This window comes from Macrobrachium nipponense, chromosome 10 (assembly GCF_015104395.2).
Source record: "Macrobrachium nipponense isolate FS-2020 chromosome 10, ASM1510439v2, whole genome shotgun sequence".
Taxonomy (NCBI): domain Eukaryota; kingdom Metazoa; phylum Arthropoda; class Malacostraca; order Decapoda; family Palaemonidae; genus Macrobrachium; species Macrobrachium nipponense.
The window spans coordinates 74471197-74489768 of NC_087204.1; the positions used below are offsets into that span (position 1 = coordinate 74471197).

Below are 18572 nucleotides of genomic sequence, written 5' to 3' on the forward strand. Positions count from 1 at the left end.
GATGAAAGAGAAGACCAGGAAACGAAGGTCTGCTATGCATTCCAGAAAGCAAAAGAAGCAAAGAACATCAAAAGGAGGATATGAAGGAGGGGCTCATTAGCCTTCTAAAAAACTTAGGCCGCACAAGAGAAGAGTGGCGTTCTACGATAACCCCCCAAAAATAATATAAACTATTTTCTTCAAGTGATAAATGTTTGTTTTTTTAGAGGGAATAATATCTCTTATAAAAAAGAAGGAAACGGACGCCATGTAGGCTTTTCCAAGAAACTTTATATGCTTCTGAAAGCAAAATAATTGGTTAGCAAACTTTAACTGCGTTTTTCTCAAAACATACATTTTCTACATTCAAATTCTAAAAACTCCCTTATTTGTGAATGGATTTTAATAATCTAAAAAGAAATTGGAATAAAGATAGTGAGAGAACACATCGGCAAATTTATTTTTCTTTTTTTTTTCTTAAAAATTTTTTTTACCAATATCTAATACATAATTTTAGGGTATTTTTTATTGAATTTTTTAAAATATTTTTTTTAAATAGCACACATCACATATTGGATTTCTGAGTTTGCCGTTTTATTTGATAGGTATTAAACTTTCTGCTATTACTTTTTTCTTTAAATTGAATGATAAATAAGGAAGGAGATACACTTTAAAAAACAAATAAAAAATGCTATGTTTTAAAGAAAAATATTTGTTAAAAAAAGAGTTTTTATCTAATTCACCTGAAATTTTGTGTGCATCTTTAGTCAAACTAGAGGTAACACCTGTGCAAGTTTGAACACCGTCATTCAAAATTAACCCCCGACCCCGCCGATACCCTTAAAGCCAATCAGTTATTAATGTCAAACACAGTATATTCAAGATATTAAAAACAATAAAAGAAACATCCTACCAGGAAATGGTAATTAATGGCTAATCAGCAAGAGCTCACAAACATGGGTCTTAAGTTGAGGAGGTCATGAAAAACTCGTACACAAATTTTTCGTGACATAATCCTGCCCATCCACCTCCATTTCCCCCCCCTTTGTTTGTAGGCAAAACATCCTCCCCATGGAAGAATGACTCAATTGTTATAGTAACAAATTATAAACAAAAGGAGAAAATGCTTCTTTTCATAGAATTAAAATTACATAAAATTCACTAGCGCCTCAGTGGCATGGTTGGTATGGTATTAGCGTCCCACCTTGGTGGTCGTGGGTTCGATTCTCGGCCATTCCATTGAGGAGTGAGAGATGTGTATTTCTGGTGATAGAAGTTCACTCTCGATGTGGTTCGGAAGTCACGTAAAGCCGTTGGTCCCGTTGCTGAATAACCACTAGTTCCATGCAACATAAAAGCATCAAACAAACTAGCCCATCCAGGTATAAAACGTGCCTGCCGCTCTTAACCTTTGTCTTTCAACTCTAGAATCCTAACTTGCAACAAAAGGGAAGCGGGCTCCAGACAGAGTTGTGTGGGCCATGAGGGGAAGTTGCGAGCGACACCATTTTGTACATGAAGTAAGTAATTGTTCTGTGTCTTAGCCATTATTGGACTAATCGATTGGAATCATTGTTGTCACTGATTAATGAACCTTTGAGCAAGTGTTTATTGCTGGTTTAATGAAGTGATATTCCAATTTAAGTGATTTTTCTGTGTTTTTTGAGTGGTTGTGTGGCCACATTAAATTCATGTTAATTTGAGATTGTTGTGTCACCTATGGTCATGCATCACTGCACAATTCATTGTTTAAGTGATTCAGATTCTAGTTTTGTAATAAAATTGTTAACATCTTCAGTGATTTCCATTCGAGTTATCCTTGTGTACGGGCTGGAACCTGTCCCTTGAGTTAGGGCTATCAAGCCTCCCTCCATCTAGCAAGAACCGGTAGTCTGTCGTAGAACAATTTGCAAAATTTTTGGTCCTTTGTTTAACCGGATACCCCTAAGGATCCAGTCCCTAAACAACGGCAGCTTGATTATGGTCTTTATCATCATAGCACTAGTCACTCACAACCACCCTCCAACCTCCTACTAAACAAAGGAAGTGATAATCATAACGTAATGTCTACTGTAGGCTAGGTGCTCTGCAGCAGAGCCTAAATTGTTTGCTGCCCATGTCGAGGGCTATCGTGAAGCAAGAGCCTGTGCTGTGCAAGGCTAGCTTAGTTGTTTTGGGACTCATGCGCAAGATTTTTTGTTGAGTTGTTTCCGAGATTATCACGCTTGTACAGTGTTCCCCCCGTATTCGCGGGGGATGTGTACCAGACACCCCCATGAATAGTTAAAACCTGCGAATAGTTAGAACCTCTATTAAAAATGCTTATAACTGCCTATCTTGAAAGTTCAGATACCAAATATATACCTTTAATAACATCCTACTTCAAATATACCTAAAATTACTAACCTATTACTGTATTAATCTTTGAGGTTCTATTATTAATATCATTTCAAAGTCATCTTAATCATTTTACCATTAAAAATATATACCTACAGCCAATAACAGAGAGAGAGTGAGACCAGTGAATGGCAACATCATATATCTGACCATCAAGAGTGAAATTATGAATTATTTCTGAGACAGAGAGAATAATAATGAGAGAGAGAATAACTCCTAAACTTGACTCCTTCCCCTCCGCCAATACTCCGCCAATACAATACGTATATCAAACTGTCATATACTCCCCCGCCCACCTTCCTCCATGTGGATAAAAAGACTGGGAATCACTATTTGTAATTAATCTTATTAATATTTGAAAATTAGTTATAAGGTAAATCATTTATTTATACTACAAAACAAATAAACATACGTAAGAAAGAGAGAGAGAGATGGTATTGTTACTGTTTAATCTCGCAAAACTAAATATTATTTGTAAACTAGTGCTGTATATTATTATTTAACCAAAAAATGTAGTAATGTCCTGAAAGATACACTTATACATACATTTCCAGCCCAAACAGAGGGCGAGAGTTACCACTAAGACACTATCTCGTGTGGCAAAAGAGCGAGAGAGAGAGAGGGGGGGGAAGGGTTATCCTTATTTAAAAGACTGAAATGGATAGATTATACTATAACATATGAATTTTGAAATTAATTATATTACTATTATTATCATTATGCGAAAATATTAATAAACATACACACGTACCATAGAAATTCTCATCTCAGTAAAAGAAAGAAGGAGAGAGAGAGCAGAGAAAAATAATTGGTGATCATTGAGAGGGCAAAGGTGTTTTTGAACCACCACCAGCCAACTCTGCTTGGCTGCCTGGAGTTCAAAGATGCTGGGTAAAATGCATTTTCTTTCATTCTTACATAATTTTATATTTATAAACTAAAATCTTGCTAATTCACTTTAGTATTTTCTTTAATGAATTGCTATTATTGCTGTTTACATTAACCCTTAAACGCCGGAGCGGTAAATAAAAAATGACTCCCCGTATGCCGGAGGGGTTTGAGAGTGAGCGCGTAAGCGGAAAAAATATTTTTTTCAAAAAATCACAGCGCGCTTAGTTTTCAAGATTAAGAGTTCATTTTTGGCTCCTTTTTTTTCATTGCTTGAAGTGTAGTATGCAACCATCAGAAATGAAAAAAAATTATCATTATCATATATAAATAATGCGATATGATAGCGCAAAAACGAAATTTCATATATAATTATATCAAATCGCGCTGTGCGCAAAACGGTTGAAGGTAACAAGTTACTTTTTTTTCTTTGTTTGTAATGTGCACTAAATTGCAATCATTTTTGATATATAAAAACACATTGTAAAACGATAAAAGCAACACAGAGAAAATATTATCACAAAATAATGCATGAATTCGTAACGCGCTTACGTCACATATTTTTTTCAAAAATTCACCATAAATCTAAATATTGTCCTAGAGACTTCCAATATGTTTCAGAATGAAGACAAATGATTGAATATTACTATACTGTAAGAATATTAGCTTACAAATGCAGTTTTCGACCATATCTGACGAGCTAAAGTTGACCAAATGTTGAATTTTTATATATATTTTTTTATATGCAATTATTTCGGAAATAAGAAAAGCTACAACTTTCAAATATTTTTCGTTTTATTCTACATGAAATTGCGCACATTTTCATATATAAAAAACTCTATGAAATGCCTAATATGAAACGGAGCAAATATTCCGAGAATGGGACTTACGCATTTCGGAGATTTGTGGCGGAGAATCCGCGGTCGCGGAGGGAAGGAAAGTGTTTTTTTAAAAATTCACCATAAATTTAAATATTGTGCTAGAGACTTCGAATTTGTTTCACGATGAAGATAAATGACTGAATATTAGTAGACTGTAAGAGTTTTATCTTACAATTGCGTTTTTCGACCATTTCGGTAGAGTCAAATTTGAACCGAACGTGGTTTTTTTTTCTATTTATCGTGATTTATATGCAAATATTTCGAAAATGAGAATAGCTACAACCTTCAAACTATTTATTGTTGTATATACATGAAATTGCGCACATTTTCATATATAAAACGTTATGTAACGGCTAATTTAAAATGGTGCAAACATTACCACAATCGCACGTATGATTTTTTCGGAAGAGTTACCGCGCGGACGTAAAGAAAATGTTATTTTTTTCATAAATTCACCATAAAATCGAAATTTGTGCTAGAGACTTCCAATTTGTTGCAAATGAAGGTAAATGCTTGAATATTACTAAAATATAGGCGTTTTAGCTTACAATTGCGTTTTTCAACCATTTCGGTAGAGTCAAAATTGACCGAAGGTTGAAAATTTGTCACTTATCATTTTTTATATGAAATATTTCAAAATTGATAAAAGCTACAACATGGTTGTTTTTAGTTTGTATTGTGCATGAAATTGCGCACATTTTCATATATAAAACTTTATGTAACGGCTAATTTAAAATGGTGCAAACATTACCACAATCGCATGTATGATTATTTTCGGAAGAGTTACCGCGCGGACGTAAGGAAAAAGTTTTTTCATAAATTCACCATAAATCGAAATATTGTGCTAGAGACTTCCAATTAGTTGCAAATTAAGTTAAATGATTGAATATTACTAAAATATAAGAGTTTTTAGCTTAAATTGCGTTTTTCGACCATTTCGGTAGAGTCAAAGTTGACCGAAGGTTGAAATTTTGGCACTTATCGTTATTTATATGAAAATATCTTAAAACTGATAAAGCTACAATCATGAGTATTTTTTTGTTGTATTCTACATAAAAATGCGCAGATTTTCATATATAATACTCTATGTAACGGCTAATTTAAAATGGTACAAAAATTATGTCAAAGTGACGAAATAATTTCAGAGATGTGTCACAGATACTTTTTAGTGCGGCAAGAAAGAAATTCGCGCTTGCGCGCCCCTGCGTAACGATTGTAAAAAAACAAAACAAACACCTTGATCCGTGAACTCCCAGCATCCCCCAAGGCGCGTGATTCAAAGAGTTTTCGGCTGGTAGGCCTAAAAGTATTTTTTCCGCGAATTTTTAAAAAAAAACAAAACTTTTGTATGTCGACGTAAAATACGTCCAGGTCGGCACCCGAGAGACAAAAAATGTCGACGTAAAATACGTCCAGTCGGCGTTTAAGGTTAATGTTGATATTTGAAAATCATTAAATCATTTATCATCCAAAAAACATACATTTCTGTGAGAGAGAGAGAGAGATTTTCGTAGTATTTGTAAAATACTTTCACTTATGATTTTTGTAATCACAATTATTATTATTATCATTATTATTAATATTACTATTATTATTATCATATGAAAATATTAATAAACATATTATACATAGTGTACCATAAAAATCTCTCATCTCAGTAGAGAGAGAGAGAGACCTGGAGTTCGAAAGAAAGATGCGTGAAGACTGGGATTTCCTTCATTCTTACATAATTTTTAGAATTTATAAACTAAAATCTTACTAATTCAATGTAGTATTTTCTTTCTTGAAGTAATTGCTCTTTACATTAATATTAATATAAGAAAATTAGTAAATCATTTATCACACAAAAAGCATATATCCCTGTAAGCTAGAGAGAGAGAATTATTAGTTATTATGTGATATCATTTAATCTTATTAAACTTACTAATACAGTATTGATCAATTTTAATATTTTAAAATTAGTAAATCGTTTTTATATCATAAAAATGTATTTAGGCATGAAAATAACATCAAAATACACTAATTAGTGATTATTTATCGTCGGAAAATCCCGCAAATAGGCGAATTCATCACAAATAATGGTTAGATATGGTCCAGAAAAAAATCCGCGAATCCGGAGAACGAGAATACGGGGCCCACTGTAGTTCTCCTGACCGCCACGATTGGTCATGACCGAGAAAGAATGCTTTATGTCACTCCTACAGCTGGACCCTTGAGTTGCGTTAGAGCCGCCTTTGATTTGGAAAGGGATTCTAGAGTCGGTGGAGCCACTTAGAGTAGGTCAAGCCTTGAGCATAATTGCCACTGATTGTAGCTCAACCTTAGGCTTGTTGGGCAAGTGCTAGGGGAATTATTGCAGAAAATGATAATACGTCCATATCTAATGAATTGGGGGAGATTTTAATTCAACAGTGTGATGCAGCGCTGCTCTTTATCCTGACTCGCTGCAATCCTGTTGACCCACAACCCAGAGAACCTGCCTTTCAACATCCAAAGGACCCATGATCAGCTTGTGATTGAAGATGAAACCTCCAACCAGCACTGAGCCTTTGTTGTTGCTGCCCCGTGAGAGGTTCGGGGAAAAAGAGCCAGACTCCACTTGTTGAAATGTGTATTCGAAGGGGGAATAGTGTTAATTTTGCTTTATTGAATGGAATTGTTTTTGCTTATCCTTGTGCTATGCTTAGTCATGAAACAGATGATTGTGAGTTAGTTGAAGTGAGTAGTAGTAGTAAGACCCAGTTATCGTTGCTGCCTTCAAAAGAACGATCAATTTCTATGTCTTAAGCATCTCCACATCACTCCCATGCATTGTGGAGTCAGTATTTTAATGTCTTTCATTTGGGAGGATTGTATGAGTCCAGGATTCAGGGCTACAGCCAAGAGAGTAGTAGGGAGGTGCCAAGCATATGTCATGGCCTTCAAGCCTCTTCACCGACAGTCACCACCTCCACCCCTCCTACCAACCGAGCACTCATGATGCATCCCTCTGATGAGGATGGCGTGGATCACACACCCTATCAGGACCAAAGAAGGGGTAGGATACCTCTTAATCTTCAGTTGTCTCACCAACCATGCAATCTGGTTGGATCTTGGCAACGGGCTGGACGCTCCAAGCAGTTTCTTGAGAGAAGGCTACCTGAAATCCCTGCAAGAACATCATGACTTGCGAGAGGCTCCCCGACTACACTGTGTGTAGGCGACATCGTGCTGGTAAAAGCAGACCAGCATAAATGCAGTCAATGGCTCCTAGGTAGAATCCTTGAACTTTACCCTGACGATAAAGGCGTTGTCAGGTCCCTAAAAGTACTATATGAAGGAAAGGAACATCTGCAGTGCATGATCCAGGTATCTGACCGAAAAGGAAGGCTGCAAGGGAACAGAGGAAAAGAATGTCGGAATGGGTAAGAGACGATCTAATCTAGTGTAATGTGTGTGTTGATCCTGAAGAGGTGAACTCTGAAAGTGTGCACATTGGAAAGTTTTGAAGGAGTTAGGGCTGAGATTCCATTTTCTATGTTGTGTTATCTGTTGAGACGTTGCATGAGAGCCGACTGATTAGTGAACCTTTAAGCAAGTTTTTATTGCTGGTTTAATGAAGTGTTATTCCAATTTAAGTGATTTTTCTGTTTTTTTGAGTGGTCGTGTAGCCATGTTAAATTCATGTAAATTTGAGATTGTTGTGTCACCTATGTTCATGTGTCATCCTTCAATTCATTGTTTAAGTGATTCAGATTCTAGTTTTGTAATAAAATTGTTAAAATCTTCAGTGTTTTCCATTTGAGTTGTCCTTGTGTACAGGCTGGAACCTATCCCTTAAGGTAGGGCTGTCAAGCCTCCCTCCATATGGGAAGAACAGGTAGTCTGTCGTAGAACAATTCGCGACAAGGGCCAGAAGCAAAGTGGAGTGTTTACAACCCGAGCAGGGGGTTCTACCCGCTTACTGGGACTGTAGCATTGATTATGTGAAAAACATTGTGGTTAATTTAGATAAAACTTTTTCTATGACCCTTTTCTGCTATTTTGCAAGTTACAGATATTAAAATTTGTGGAGTAGTAGTGGGTGGGATATGTCTTTGAAACGGCTCCCTTGCTTCTTTTATTCCTCCTTTATTTGTGTTTGTTTGAGTTTCTTCTCTCTGAAATACCACATTTCTTTTATAAAATCTTTCCTATTCTCCACTTCATCCCTCATTAGAACTACCAATAAGATTATATTTGCTACTATTCCTCTTTATTTTCTTGATATGGTTGCTGCATAAAGCTATATCTATTTCTAATTTCATTGTATGCTGGACAGTAAAGTAAAAAATGTTCTAAATTTTCATTTTGTTCCTCACCGTATAAACATTTTGTAACTTCTTTTATCCTATTTCTGTCATTTAATCCTAGTATACCTAGTCTGGCCCTACTGATCAGCATTGTTTTTTCAGTGTTGTCATACCAGAGTTCTTCTCTTATGTTTTCTTTATATTTTCTGTAGATTCTTAACGTTGACTTTTCATTCATTTCTTTCTGCCATGTTTTTCTGTCCCAATTGTTTATTATTTCTCTTAAGGGTAGGCTCCACTTTGGGGGGTGCCGATCGTAAAAAATATTTGCCAAAAATACACTAATCAAGACAGGCTAATGAAATTTTCAGGCATTATTAGCACTATAATAATGCATATTCCCTGTGAGTTTTATCATCCTACAGGGAAAATTAATGATTTTATGAAAAAAAATGTGAAAAAACGGAAATTTCCGGCCCCTCATACTGAAGGTTATTTGGTGATTGGTGAGAAACTACAGTCTTGAATAGAAATTCGGTCTGACAAAATGTTGGTATATCCACCTGGAACATGCACAAAAAAAATTATCAAAATAGAAACAGTAAATAAGCACGTAATAACAAAAAAAGAGCACAACTTTGTAAGTTCAGCGAAAGCCAGCCGAAAAATCAGACTATAGCTAGGAAGAAATATTCAGGAAAAATTCAAATCTCGATTTAGGGACAAAACCTTTTGAGAGTTTGTAGTTATTATGTCACTTGATAGCCTACATCTAAAAATTATATTATTTAGGACAATCAAAGAAAACCCACCTCCAAAAAAAAAAAAAAAAAAAAAGGTGGGGGGTGGTTTTTTTGGCTTTGGGGGGGGATTGTCCTAAATAATATAATTTTTAGATGTTTTAGGCTATCAAGTGACATATTAACTACAAACTCTCAAAAGGTTTTGTCCCTAAATCGAGATTTGAATTTTTCCTGAATATTTCTTCCTAGCTATAGTCTGATATTTCGGCGGGGCTTTCGCTGAACTTACAAAGTTGTTGCTCTTTTTTTTGTTATTACGTGCTTATTTACTGTTCTATTTTGATAATTTTTTTTGTGCCTGTTCCAGGTGGATATACCAACATTTTGTCAGACCGAATTTCTATTCAAGACTGTAGTTTCTCACCAATCACCAAATAACCTTCAGTAAGGCCGTAAATTTCCGTTTTTTCACATTTTTTTTTCATAAAATCATTAATTTTCCCTGTAGGATGATAAAACTCACAGGGAATATGCATTATTATAGTGCTAATAATGCCTGAAAATTTCATTAGCCTGTCTTGATTAGTGTATTTTTGGCAAATATTTTTTACGATCGGCACCCCCCAAAGTGGAGCCTACCCTTAACTGTTTGTCTTTAACTGCTTCAATTTTACTCAAGTTCATGTTTAGTTCTTTCATTACTCTTTTACTTGCATTATCCAGGGTTTTTTTTCATACTGATCTATGGTTATCTCATATAGGAGCCTATTTCCACCATTCTTCAGTGAATGTTTCAGGTAGAATAGTTTATTCTTGATATCTCTAGATTGGTAGGAAGAGGCCCCTTTTTCAGATCTTAACGCACAACTTGCTGTGTAACTTGGCGCTTTCAAAATTGCTCTGTATACTTTATTGTCTATCTTCTGAAATTCATATATTGTTTTCCTGTCAAGTTTCATGACTTCCATCACATACATGAATGAAGGCATCGCTAGTCCTTTCCAGTACAATTTTCCTATTTTTACCCTGCTACAGCTTTTATTGATGACTCCATTATCCATATTTGCCATCTGCTTTGCTTTAATTTGGGCCCTTTTTATCTGTTCTCTGAAGCAGTCTTTCATGTTGTTGATTGTTACTCCTAGGTATTTAATATTCTTAACTATTTTTATTCCTTCTATGTGCTCCATATTCTCCACATCATCGATACTGTACCAGTCGTTGTATATTAGTATATTACTCTTGTCCTTGTTTATGTTTAGGCCACATTCACTTGCGATTTCCATAAGGGTTTTTATTGATTTTGTTATTTCTTCTAGTGTGTACCCTAGTATTAATCCGTCGTCTGCATATAGTAGTGCCACTATCCTTATTACTTCATTTCTGAAACCTTCTGTTGTATTTTCTAATTTTTCTATTATCAGGTACGTTATTAATAGAAAGAATATGGTTGAGCCATTGCATCCCTGTCTTATTCCATTAGTTACGTTTAGTTCTTTTTGTTCTGTATTGTTAAGGCATAGGCTTGTTACGTCATTTGAATATATCTTTGCAACTGTATTTATTACTTCTGCATGTAGCCTGTATTTCATCATGACCTCAATGAGCTTTTCCTATTAACTGAGTCAAATGCTTTTTGGAAGTCTATTGATACTACAAATAATGGGTCCTTCTGTAAGTTTCTTGTATGCAGCATTGTAAGATATATAAAATTATCGATTCCTCTCCTTTGTGCGGTATCCGAAATGTAGTACGTATATGGTTAGGGGTTGAGGTATTTCCTTTACAACGGCGCGTACATGAAAGTGTGAATTCCTAACATAGGCGAAAGAAGAAGATGCGTAGACAGTCACTTCGGTCGTGTTGACTTGGTGCTAGCACCCTGGTCCTGTTTTCGCTTACAGTACACTCCAAAAATACGTAAAAAAAAATTTTGACAAAGGCAAGATGAGTCTCCTACAGAAGATAGCGGACATTGAAGCCGAGGTAGGTTAATTTCCATTACATCACTATTTGTTTTGACCCAGGGTATGTTTAGACTATGCATACGGTAGGCTACCTAGTAGCCTAGTAGTAGGTACTAGACTAGGTCAGTGTTATGTTTTTCTTATTACCTACCCTATATGCTAGACTAGTTTTATCATAACAACAAATGAAAGCCTTAGTTATCTGTTAGCGTATTCTTCAAAGAGCCCTTAATTCTGTATCGTTGTAGTTTGAATATTAAGGTAAAAAACCGCATGGTACAGGAGTGGACCATGTACGATCAACGTGTACAACCCCAAAAAAAGTACATTATAACGCGCCCTGATATCTGAGATGGGCATCAGTCGCGACTTGTTGTTGGTGAGAAATGGAGCTAAAGACCTCTACTCTCCTTTGGAAGTAAGTATTTTCTCCAAAGTTAGAAATTAAGGCCAAATTTTAAGATTTAAACAGAGGGTAGTGAAATGGTGGTACAAGGCAGTCCAAATCTGCCATCTCGATGTTTATGGAGTCGCTTGTGTCAATAAACTAACCATTTCCTGTGATAAATCCGCACACCACTTGCACCCACAGACGCTGGGGCACTTTCATCACAACAATCGGAACACAGTCCCTAACCGGCTTGTTTGTTAGTAAACAACTGGTTTGGTAGAAGACGACGACAAAGCGTTGTGATGGCTGGCTTGACCACCACACAAAACACTAAACTTTTATCAAATAGTATTCACCAAAATACCATACTAAGTCCACAAAAGGTGGAATACTAGTATCCAACTTCAATAAGAGTGCAAAGTCAATTCAAGGGGACAAAGAAAATACTACAAAAATATACTTAATTTTAATGCACAAGTTTCAGACAGAAATAACACCTGAACCTCAACAATACAATAATTAATGAGAAACACTCACTCTTAAACTCCCTTCAAAAGAAAACAATTACACGATTAAAGAAAGGTCATCAACACATACATACTAAAAGGGGAGAGGGTCCAGAAAGGAGGAGGCAAGCGAAAAGTAAGAATATCCTAACAAATACAATCTAGATATCCCTTACAAGTTCCTCAAACGACTTTATAGGTCTCCTCTTAGAGGACAATAAACTCCACGTCTGGAGGCTTAATCTGGGTGGCAGGGAAAATTGATCCGAAACTATGGTGTTGGAAGGCTTTCACAAGCTCCACTAATGACGTCAGTAGAAGATCACAGGTCGTGATCTCGATAAATAATTATAGGTATAAATATTATTACCTTGGGACAGAGAGGTCCCCTTGGCTTTTACTGAACCAAGGGCAGTACACAAAATGCAGAATAAAAGGTCCTTGCTGCAGAGTAAGGATATCCAAAAAGCTATACAGCTTCAAAACGTAGCTCTGCAATGTGGCGAGGAATAAATATAGTTCCAACAGCATTAATCGTGCCCTTCAAGGTTGGAGGCTCAGAAACACACTGAGGCAAACTCCTCCAAGCGTAAACCTCCATCCCTCGGATAACGAAGGAGCGCCGCCACGTAACCAACACAACTTGAAAATATAAAACAGTCGTTAGCCAATAATAAACACCAAGATAACCACCGGTGAGGATACAAAAAGCTAATAAAGAAAGAATACAACACTTCTATACTTAACATTAAAAATCTAAAAACTTAAGTAATTTAGAAATTAATGACAACTAAGTTACACCACTGGGAGGTAAACAATCACTTTTGCTTTCGGCCTGCTGGCGTGTAGTCGTGTAGACGTGTGTATCATCGCTCTCTGCCCGCTTCATCGTCGTTGCTTTCGCATGGTTGTGTTTTCTTTTTCTATTTATCTAGTGAAACTGAATTGTAAGTACAATCATTTCATCTTTATTTCCATTGAATTCAATTGTGAATTAAAGGATCTTGGTTTATCCACGCCCTCCGATTACCCGAGTGCCGGGACTGAAGGGCGTAAGTGTGGGAATTCATTTTCATACAATGAACTTACCTGTCAGATATATACTTAGCTAAGACTCCGTCGTCCCCGACAGAAATTCAAATTTCGCGCCACTCGCTACAGGTAGGTCAGGTGATCTACCGGCCTGCCCTGGGTGGCAGGACTAGGAACCATTCCCGTTTTCTATCATATTTTCTCTGTCGCCGGTGGTATCAACATTGTTGTTACTACCTCCTGACTGGAATTCGCTTTCAAGACTTTTTGATCAACTTTATTGGATTTTTTGGTGACGTACCTGGATCATTGTTTTGGCATTCGCTACCGTGGACTGGATTTGGACTTGCTTTTGATTTTTCTGCTAGAATGTCTGATTCAAGTGTTAGTGTGAGAGTGTGTGTGAATGTAGGCTGCAAGGTGAGGATACCGAAGGCTTCGGTTGATCCTCACACTGTATGTCGTAAGTGTAGGGGGTTTGACTGTTCTTAGCTAACACCTGTAATGAGTGTGAAAAGTTGAATGCTAATGAATGGAAGACTCTAACTTCTTACTTGAAGAAGTTAGAGAGGGATAGAATTAGACGGGCTGCACATAAGGGTGTAAGTACAAGGCCTATTGAGCCTTTTTCTGAGTCTAACTCTCCTGTTATTAATTATTTTGATTCTCCCTCTGTATCTGAACCCTCACAGGCTTTGCATTCAGATTCGGCTTCTGAAATTGCCAATCTGACGGACTAACTCCTTCGTAAAGATGAAGACAAAAAATGGCGGCCATGCAAGGTAAGGGAAGTGATAACGATTCTTTGCTTAGTGAAGTGAGTGTTCCCAGTGTTGTGGAGGGGGCGTCTGACCGTCCCTGCGATGCTCCCAGGCTAGACCTCTTCCAAGCTCACATACCCAGAGGAGAAGAAAGTCGAAAGCCTTACGGAGGTCGTGGGGAATCCCCAACGGTCAGGCGTCCCTTCAGCAGGCTCTGTTTCGCAACAGACTGCCTCAGGACCGCTTTAATGAAGCGTCCTACGAGATTGTTTCTCTTCGTCGGTCTCCTTCACCTAAACGTGGGGTGGAAGGACTTGGATCTATCTAGGCCACTGAAAAGGCACTGGAAGGAACCCGCGTTTGACTTGAGCCCGAGAGCGCTTCTCTAGATGGAAGCCCCCCTTCATTCTAACAGAAGGTCCTAAGATCGGTCTCGACGTCTCCACGATCAGTAGTTGAGGATCGCAAACCATTCTTCCGAGGTCCCGCTGCTTCTTCCTATTGAAGCGGACGCTGGGTGGTGGCTTCCAAGAGGATTTTGTTAGTTGTGCAAGAACAGTTAGCCTCTTTAGTCGGAGTTTTTTCGAGGGATCCCCCTCGCAAAAAGGACGCTAGACTTCCTATTAAGAAGTCTCGTCTCCTTTCGCCTGCCAGACGTGAAGCGTCCTCCAGGCTTACGGTACCAGATAGACTAGATAAGTCTTTCAGACCCGAACAGCTTTCTAGGCATGAAGAGCCTTACAAGCGCGAGACGTCTTCCAGGCGCGAAGATTCTAACAGGCGTCAGGAGCTAGCCGAGTGCGTTGCACCAGGCAAGGATACTCTCAGGCTGCGAGGGTGGGGGGGGGGGGTGGTGACCTCCAGCCAGGCGTTCGGAGACGCCAACCAGGCACGAGAAATCAGCCAGGTGCGAGGAGTCAGCCAAGCGCGAGGCGCCAGCCAGGCGCGAGGAGTCAGCCAAGCGCGAGGCGCCAGCCAGGCGCGAGGAGTCAGCCAAGCGCGAGGCGTCAGCCAGGCACGAAGCGCCAGCCAAGCGCGATGCGCCAGCCAAGCGTGAGGAGCTTGCCAGGCGTGAGAAGTCAAGCAGACGCGAGACACCTAGTAGACTTGAGAGAGAATCTGTTCACTCGATGAGTCCCTCTCCTAGTAGGAGTTTGTCTCCAGTAGAGAGAGAAGTTGGTGAAGATCCTCTCGTATTTCAAGCGGATTCTCCTCACAGGTTGGACGTAGATTCGGAAGACGAGACTAATGGTAGAGAAGGCTTCTCTAACTATAGAATTTTGACAGCCCTTCTTTTGCAAGAGTATGGAGATTCGTTGACTCCTGCTGCTCCTCCTTCGCCTCGATCACTTTTTTCGAGTGCAATCGTACCAAAGTCTTCGTCGGTTCTGAAGATGAGACCGACTATCTCTATGAAGAGAGCTCTACAGTCGCTTGACAAGTGGATGTTGTCAAAGAAGGAACTGGTCAGAACCACCTTCTGTATTGCCTCCATCCATAACTTTCTGGAAAAAGAGGTGTGTGGTACCGAACTGGGGAGAACATGGGCCTTTCTCTTCCAGCATCGGCTGAAGCTGATTTTTCAACCTTAGTTGATTCATCGCTTAGACACGCTTTGAACGGAGCTCGTGTGACTTGGTCGATTTCTGAGACTGATCATCTCCTCAAGGGACTCTTCCATATTTTGGAAGTCTTTAACTTCCTAGACTGGTCCCTTGGGGTGATGTCAAAGAAGGCTCATGACTCGGAAGGTCTAGACCCCGAAGTCATTCTTAGTATACTGTCATGTATTGACAAGACAGTACAAGACGGATCGGGAGAAGTCTCCTCCCTCTTTGGAGCGGTACTCCTTAAGAAGAGGATTATTTTTAGTGCTTTTTTAACCAAGGCGCTTTCACACTCACAGAGAGCAGCCCTGGTTTTCGCTCCCATGTCAGACTTCTTGTTTCCTTCTCAGTTAGTGAAGGACATTTCTCGCTCACTGACTGAGAAGGCGACACAAGATCTTCTCCTTCAGACTGCAAGGAAGAAGAGACCCCTTGTTGCGGTTGACAAGAAAGGACCTACTTCTATTGTTCAGCCCTTTTGAGGAGGCCCTCCCTCCAGAGCTCCCTCAAAAAGGAGAGGTCCTGAGAGGAGAAGGTAAGACCCTACTTCCCGTTCCCTTTAAGAAAGGAAGTGAGGACAGCCCAGCCTCCAAACACCAGTAGGTGCCAGGCTTTTCTCGAATTTTGTTGCAGACCCGCCTGGTATATTCATAAACCTCGGGACGGCCCTCTTCGATGTCAATAATCAGGAAGGGATATCTTATCCCCTTCCAGGACAGTCCTCCCCTAACGACTATTCCGTGGGAACTGTCAGCCAGATACAGGGACCCTGTACTGAGGGATACTCTTCGTCTGATGGTGGATCTAATGTGGGACAAAAGAGCTATAGAATTAGTACTGGAGCAAAACTCTCCGGGGTTTTACAATCGTCTTTTTCTGGTTGCGAAAGCCTCGGGGGACTGGAGACCGGTACTAGACGTCAGCGCTCTGAACAAGTTTGTTCTAAAGGAGAAGTTCTCTATGGAGACTTTGGCCTCAGTCCTTGTGGCTTTACGACAAGGAGATTGGATGGTGTCTCTGGATCTACAGGACGCTTATTTTCATGTCCCGATTCACCCTTCTTCGAAGAAGTACCTCCGTTTCATGACGGGGGGAAAGATCTATCAGTTCAGGGCCTTGTGTTTTGGCCTGTCCACAGCTCCTCAGGTCTTCACAAACCTGATGAAGAATGTGGCGAGGTTTCTTCACCTCAAAGGCGTCAACATCTCTCTATATCTGGACGATTGGCTCATCAGGGCCAGAACAGAGAGACAGTGTTTGGAGGACCTTTCTTTGACCCTAGACCTGATAAAGTCGTTGGGACTACTCGTGAACCTCGAGAAGTCACAGCTGATCCCCAGACAGAACTTAGTCTATCTGGGGATTCAGATGGATTCTCGGGGTTTTTGAGTATTTCCTTCGCAAGAGAGAATCGTGAGAGGCTTGGAAAAAGTCTCTCTCTTCTTAGGGAAAGAACGAACTTCGGCGAGGGAATGGTTAAGCCTTCTAGGGACCCTTTCCTCGCTCGAACAGTTCTTTCCTCTAGGAAGACTTCATCTTCATCCTCTTCAGTTTCTCCTAAGGAGATCATGGAATTGGAAGACGGGACTTCTCTCCGACAGTTTTCTCCTTCCAATGGAAATGAAACCACACCTGGAATGGTGGTTGTCCCCTCTAAAAGAGAACAAGGGAATTTCTCTGGAAGTTCCGAACCCAAGCCGAATGTTATATTCAGACGCATCGGAGAAGGGTTGGGGAGCAACACTAGGACCAAGAGAAGTGTCAGGCACCTGGAAGGCAGCACAGGTGTCCTGGCACATAAATTGCAAAGAACTTCTTGCAGTACACTTGGCTCTAAAGTTCTTCGAACCTTTTGTGACAAACAGTGTGGTCCAAGTGAATGTGGACAACACTACCGCCCTTTCCTACATTCGGAAACAAGGAGGAACACACTCCTTGTTCCTATACGAAATAGCAAGAGATCTGCTACTTTGGACCTCCCAGAGGAACATCTCCCTCCTGACAAGATTTGTTCAGGGTACGAGAAACGTCAGGGCAGACAGACTGAGCAGGAGAAGCCAGGTCCTTCACACAGAGTGGACCCTTCATTCAGAAGTGTGTCAGAGTCTTTGGTCTCTTTGGGGCACTCCTCATTTAGACCTGTTCGCCACATTCCTTTCCAAAAGGCTGGAAGTCTTTTGCTCAGTGGTGGAAGACCCAAGAGCTCTCGTGGTCGACGCCTTCCTGCTAGATTGGTCTCATGTAGACGTGTACGCTTTCCCCCCTTTCAAAATCCTGAGGCAAGTGTTGAGAAAGTTTGTAGCGTCCAACGGAACAAGAATGACCCTGATAGCCCCCTTTTGGCCAGCACAGGATTGGTTTGCAGAGGTGCTGGAGTGGACAGTAGACTTCCCCAGATCCCTTCCAAGAAGGATGGATCTTCTCAGACAGCCACACTTCGAGAGTTATCATCAAAACCTCCCCGCTCTCGCTCTGACTGCCTTTCGACTATCGAAAGACTTGTCAGAGTGAGGGGGTTTTCTCGCAAAGCTGCAAGTGCTATCGCTAGAGCCCGCAGAGCTTCCACTAGACGAGTCTATCAGTCTATGTGGGAGGTTTTTAGAAGGTGGTGTAAGTCTAAGAAGTTGTCCTCCTCCAGTACCTCTGTAACCGAAATCGCTGATTTCCTTTTGTTCCTGAGAGAGGACTCTCACTTGTCTGTATCTACTATAAAAGGATACAGGAGCATGCTTTCGGCAGTCTTCAGAAATAGAGACCTAGAGATTGCTGATAATAAAGATCTACACGACCTTATTAGATCGTTTGAAACAACAAAGTCTAAGGAACTAACTCCTCCCAGCTGGAACCTGGATGTAGTTCTCAAGTTCCTTTCGTCTGAAAGATTCGAGCCTCCTCATTTAGCTTCGTTTAGGGATTTAACGAGGAAATGCTTGTTTCTCTTATCTTTGGCGACAGCCAAAAGAATTTGTGAACTTCATGCCCTTGAAGATGAAGTCGGATTCAACAGAGACTCGGCCTTCTGCTCGTTTAGAACACTTTTTCTAGTGAAAAACGAAAACCCCTCGAATCCCTGGCCCAAGAGATTCGAGATTAAAGGCTTATCAAGTCTCGTGGGTAGAGAAACAGAAAAGTCTCTTTGCCCTGTAAGA

At 39.7% G+C, this 18572-nt stretch overlaps 1 protein-coding gene across 3 annotated transcripts in view; it reads left to right on the top strand.

The window, feature by feature from the left end:
• Positions 1–18572, top strand: part of LOC135223703 (GTP-binding protein 128up) — a 196779-nt gene that overhangs the window by 16019 nt on the left and 162188 nt on the right. Inside the window, exon 1 of one of the 3 annotated variants that reach the window (XM_064262423.1) lies at positions 10986–11145. The exons of the other annotated variants lie outside the window; for them this stretch is intronic. Coding sequence (XP_064118493.1) covers positions 11107–11145 — 39 coding nt within the window. The 5' untranslated portion in view covers positions 10986–11106. Of the gene's footprint in view, positions 1–10985; positions 11146–18572 lie in introns of those variants that run through there. 3 annotated transcript variants of the gene reach the window in all.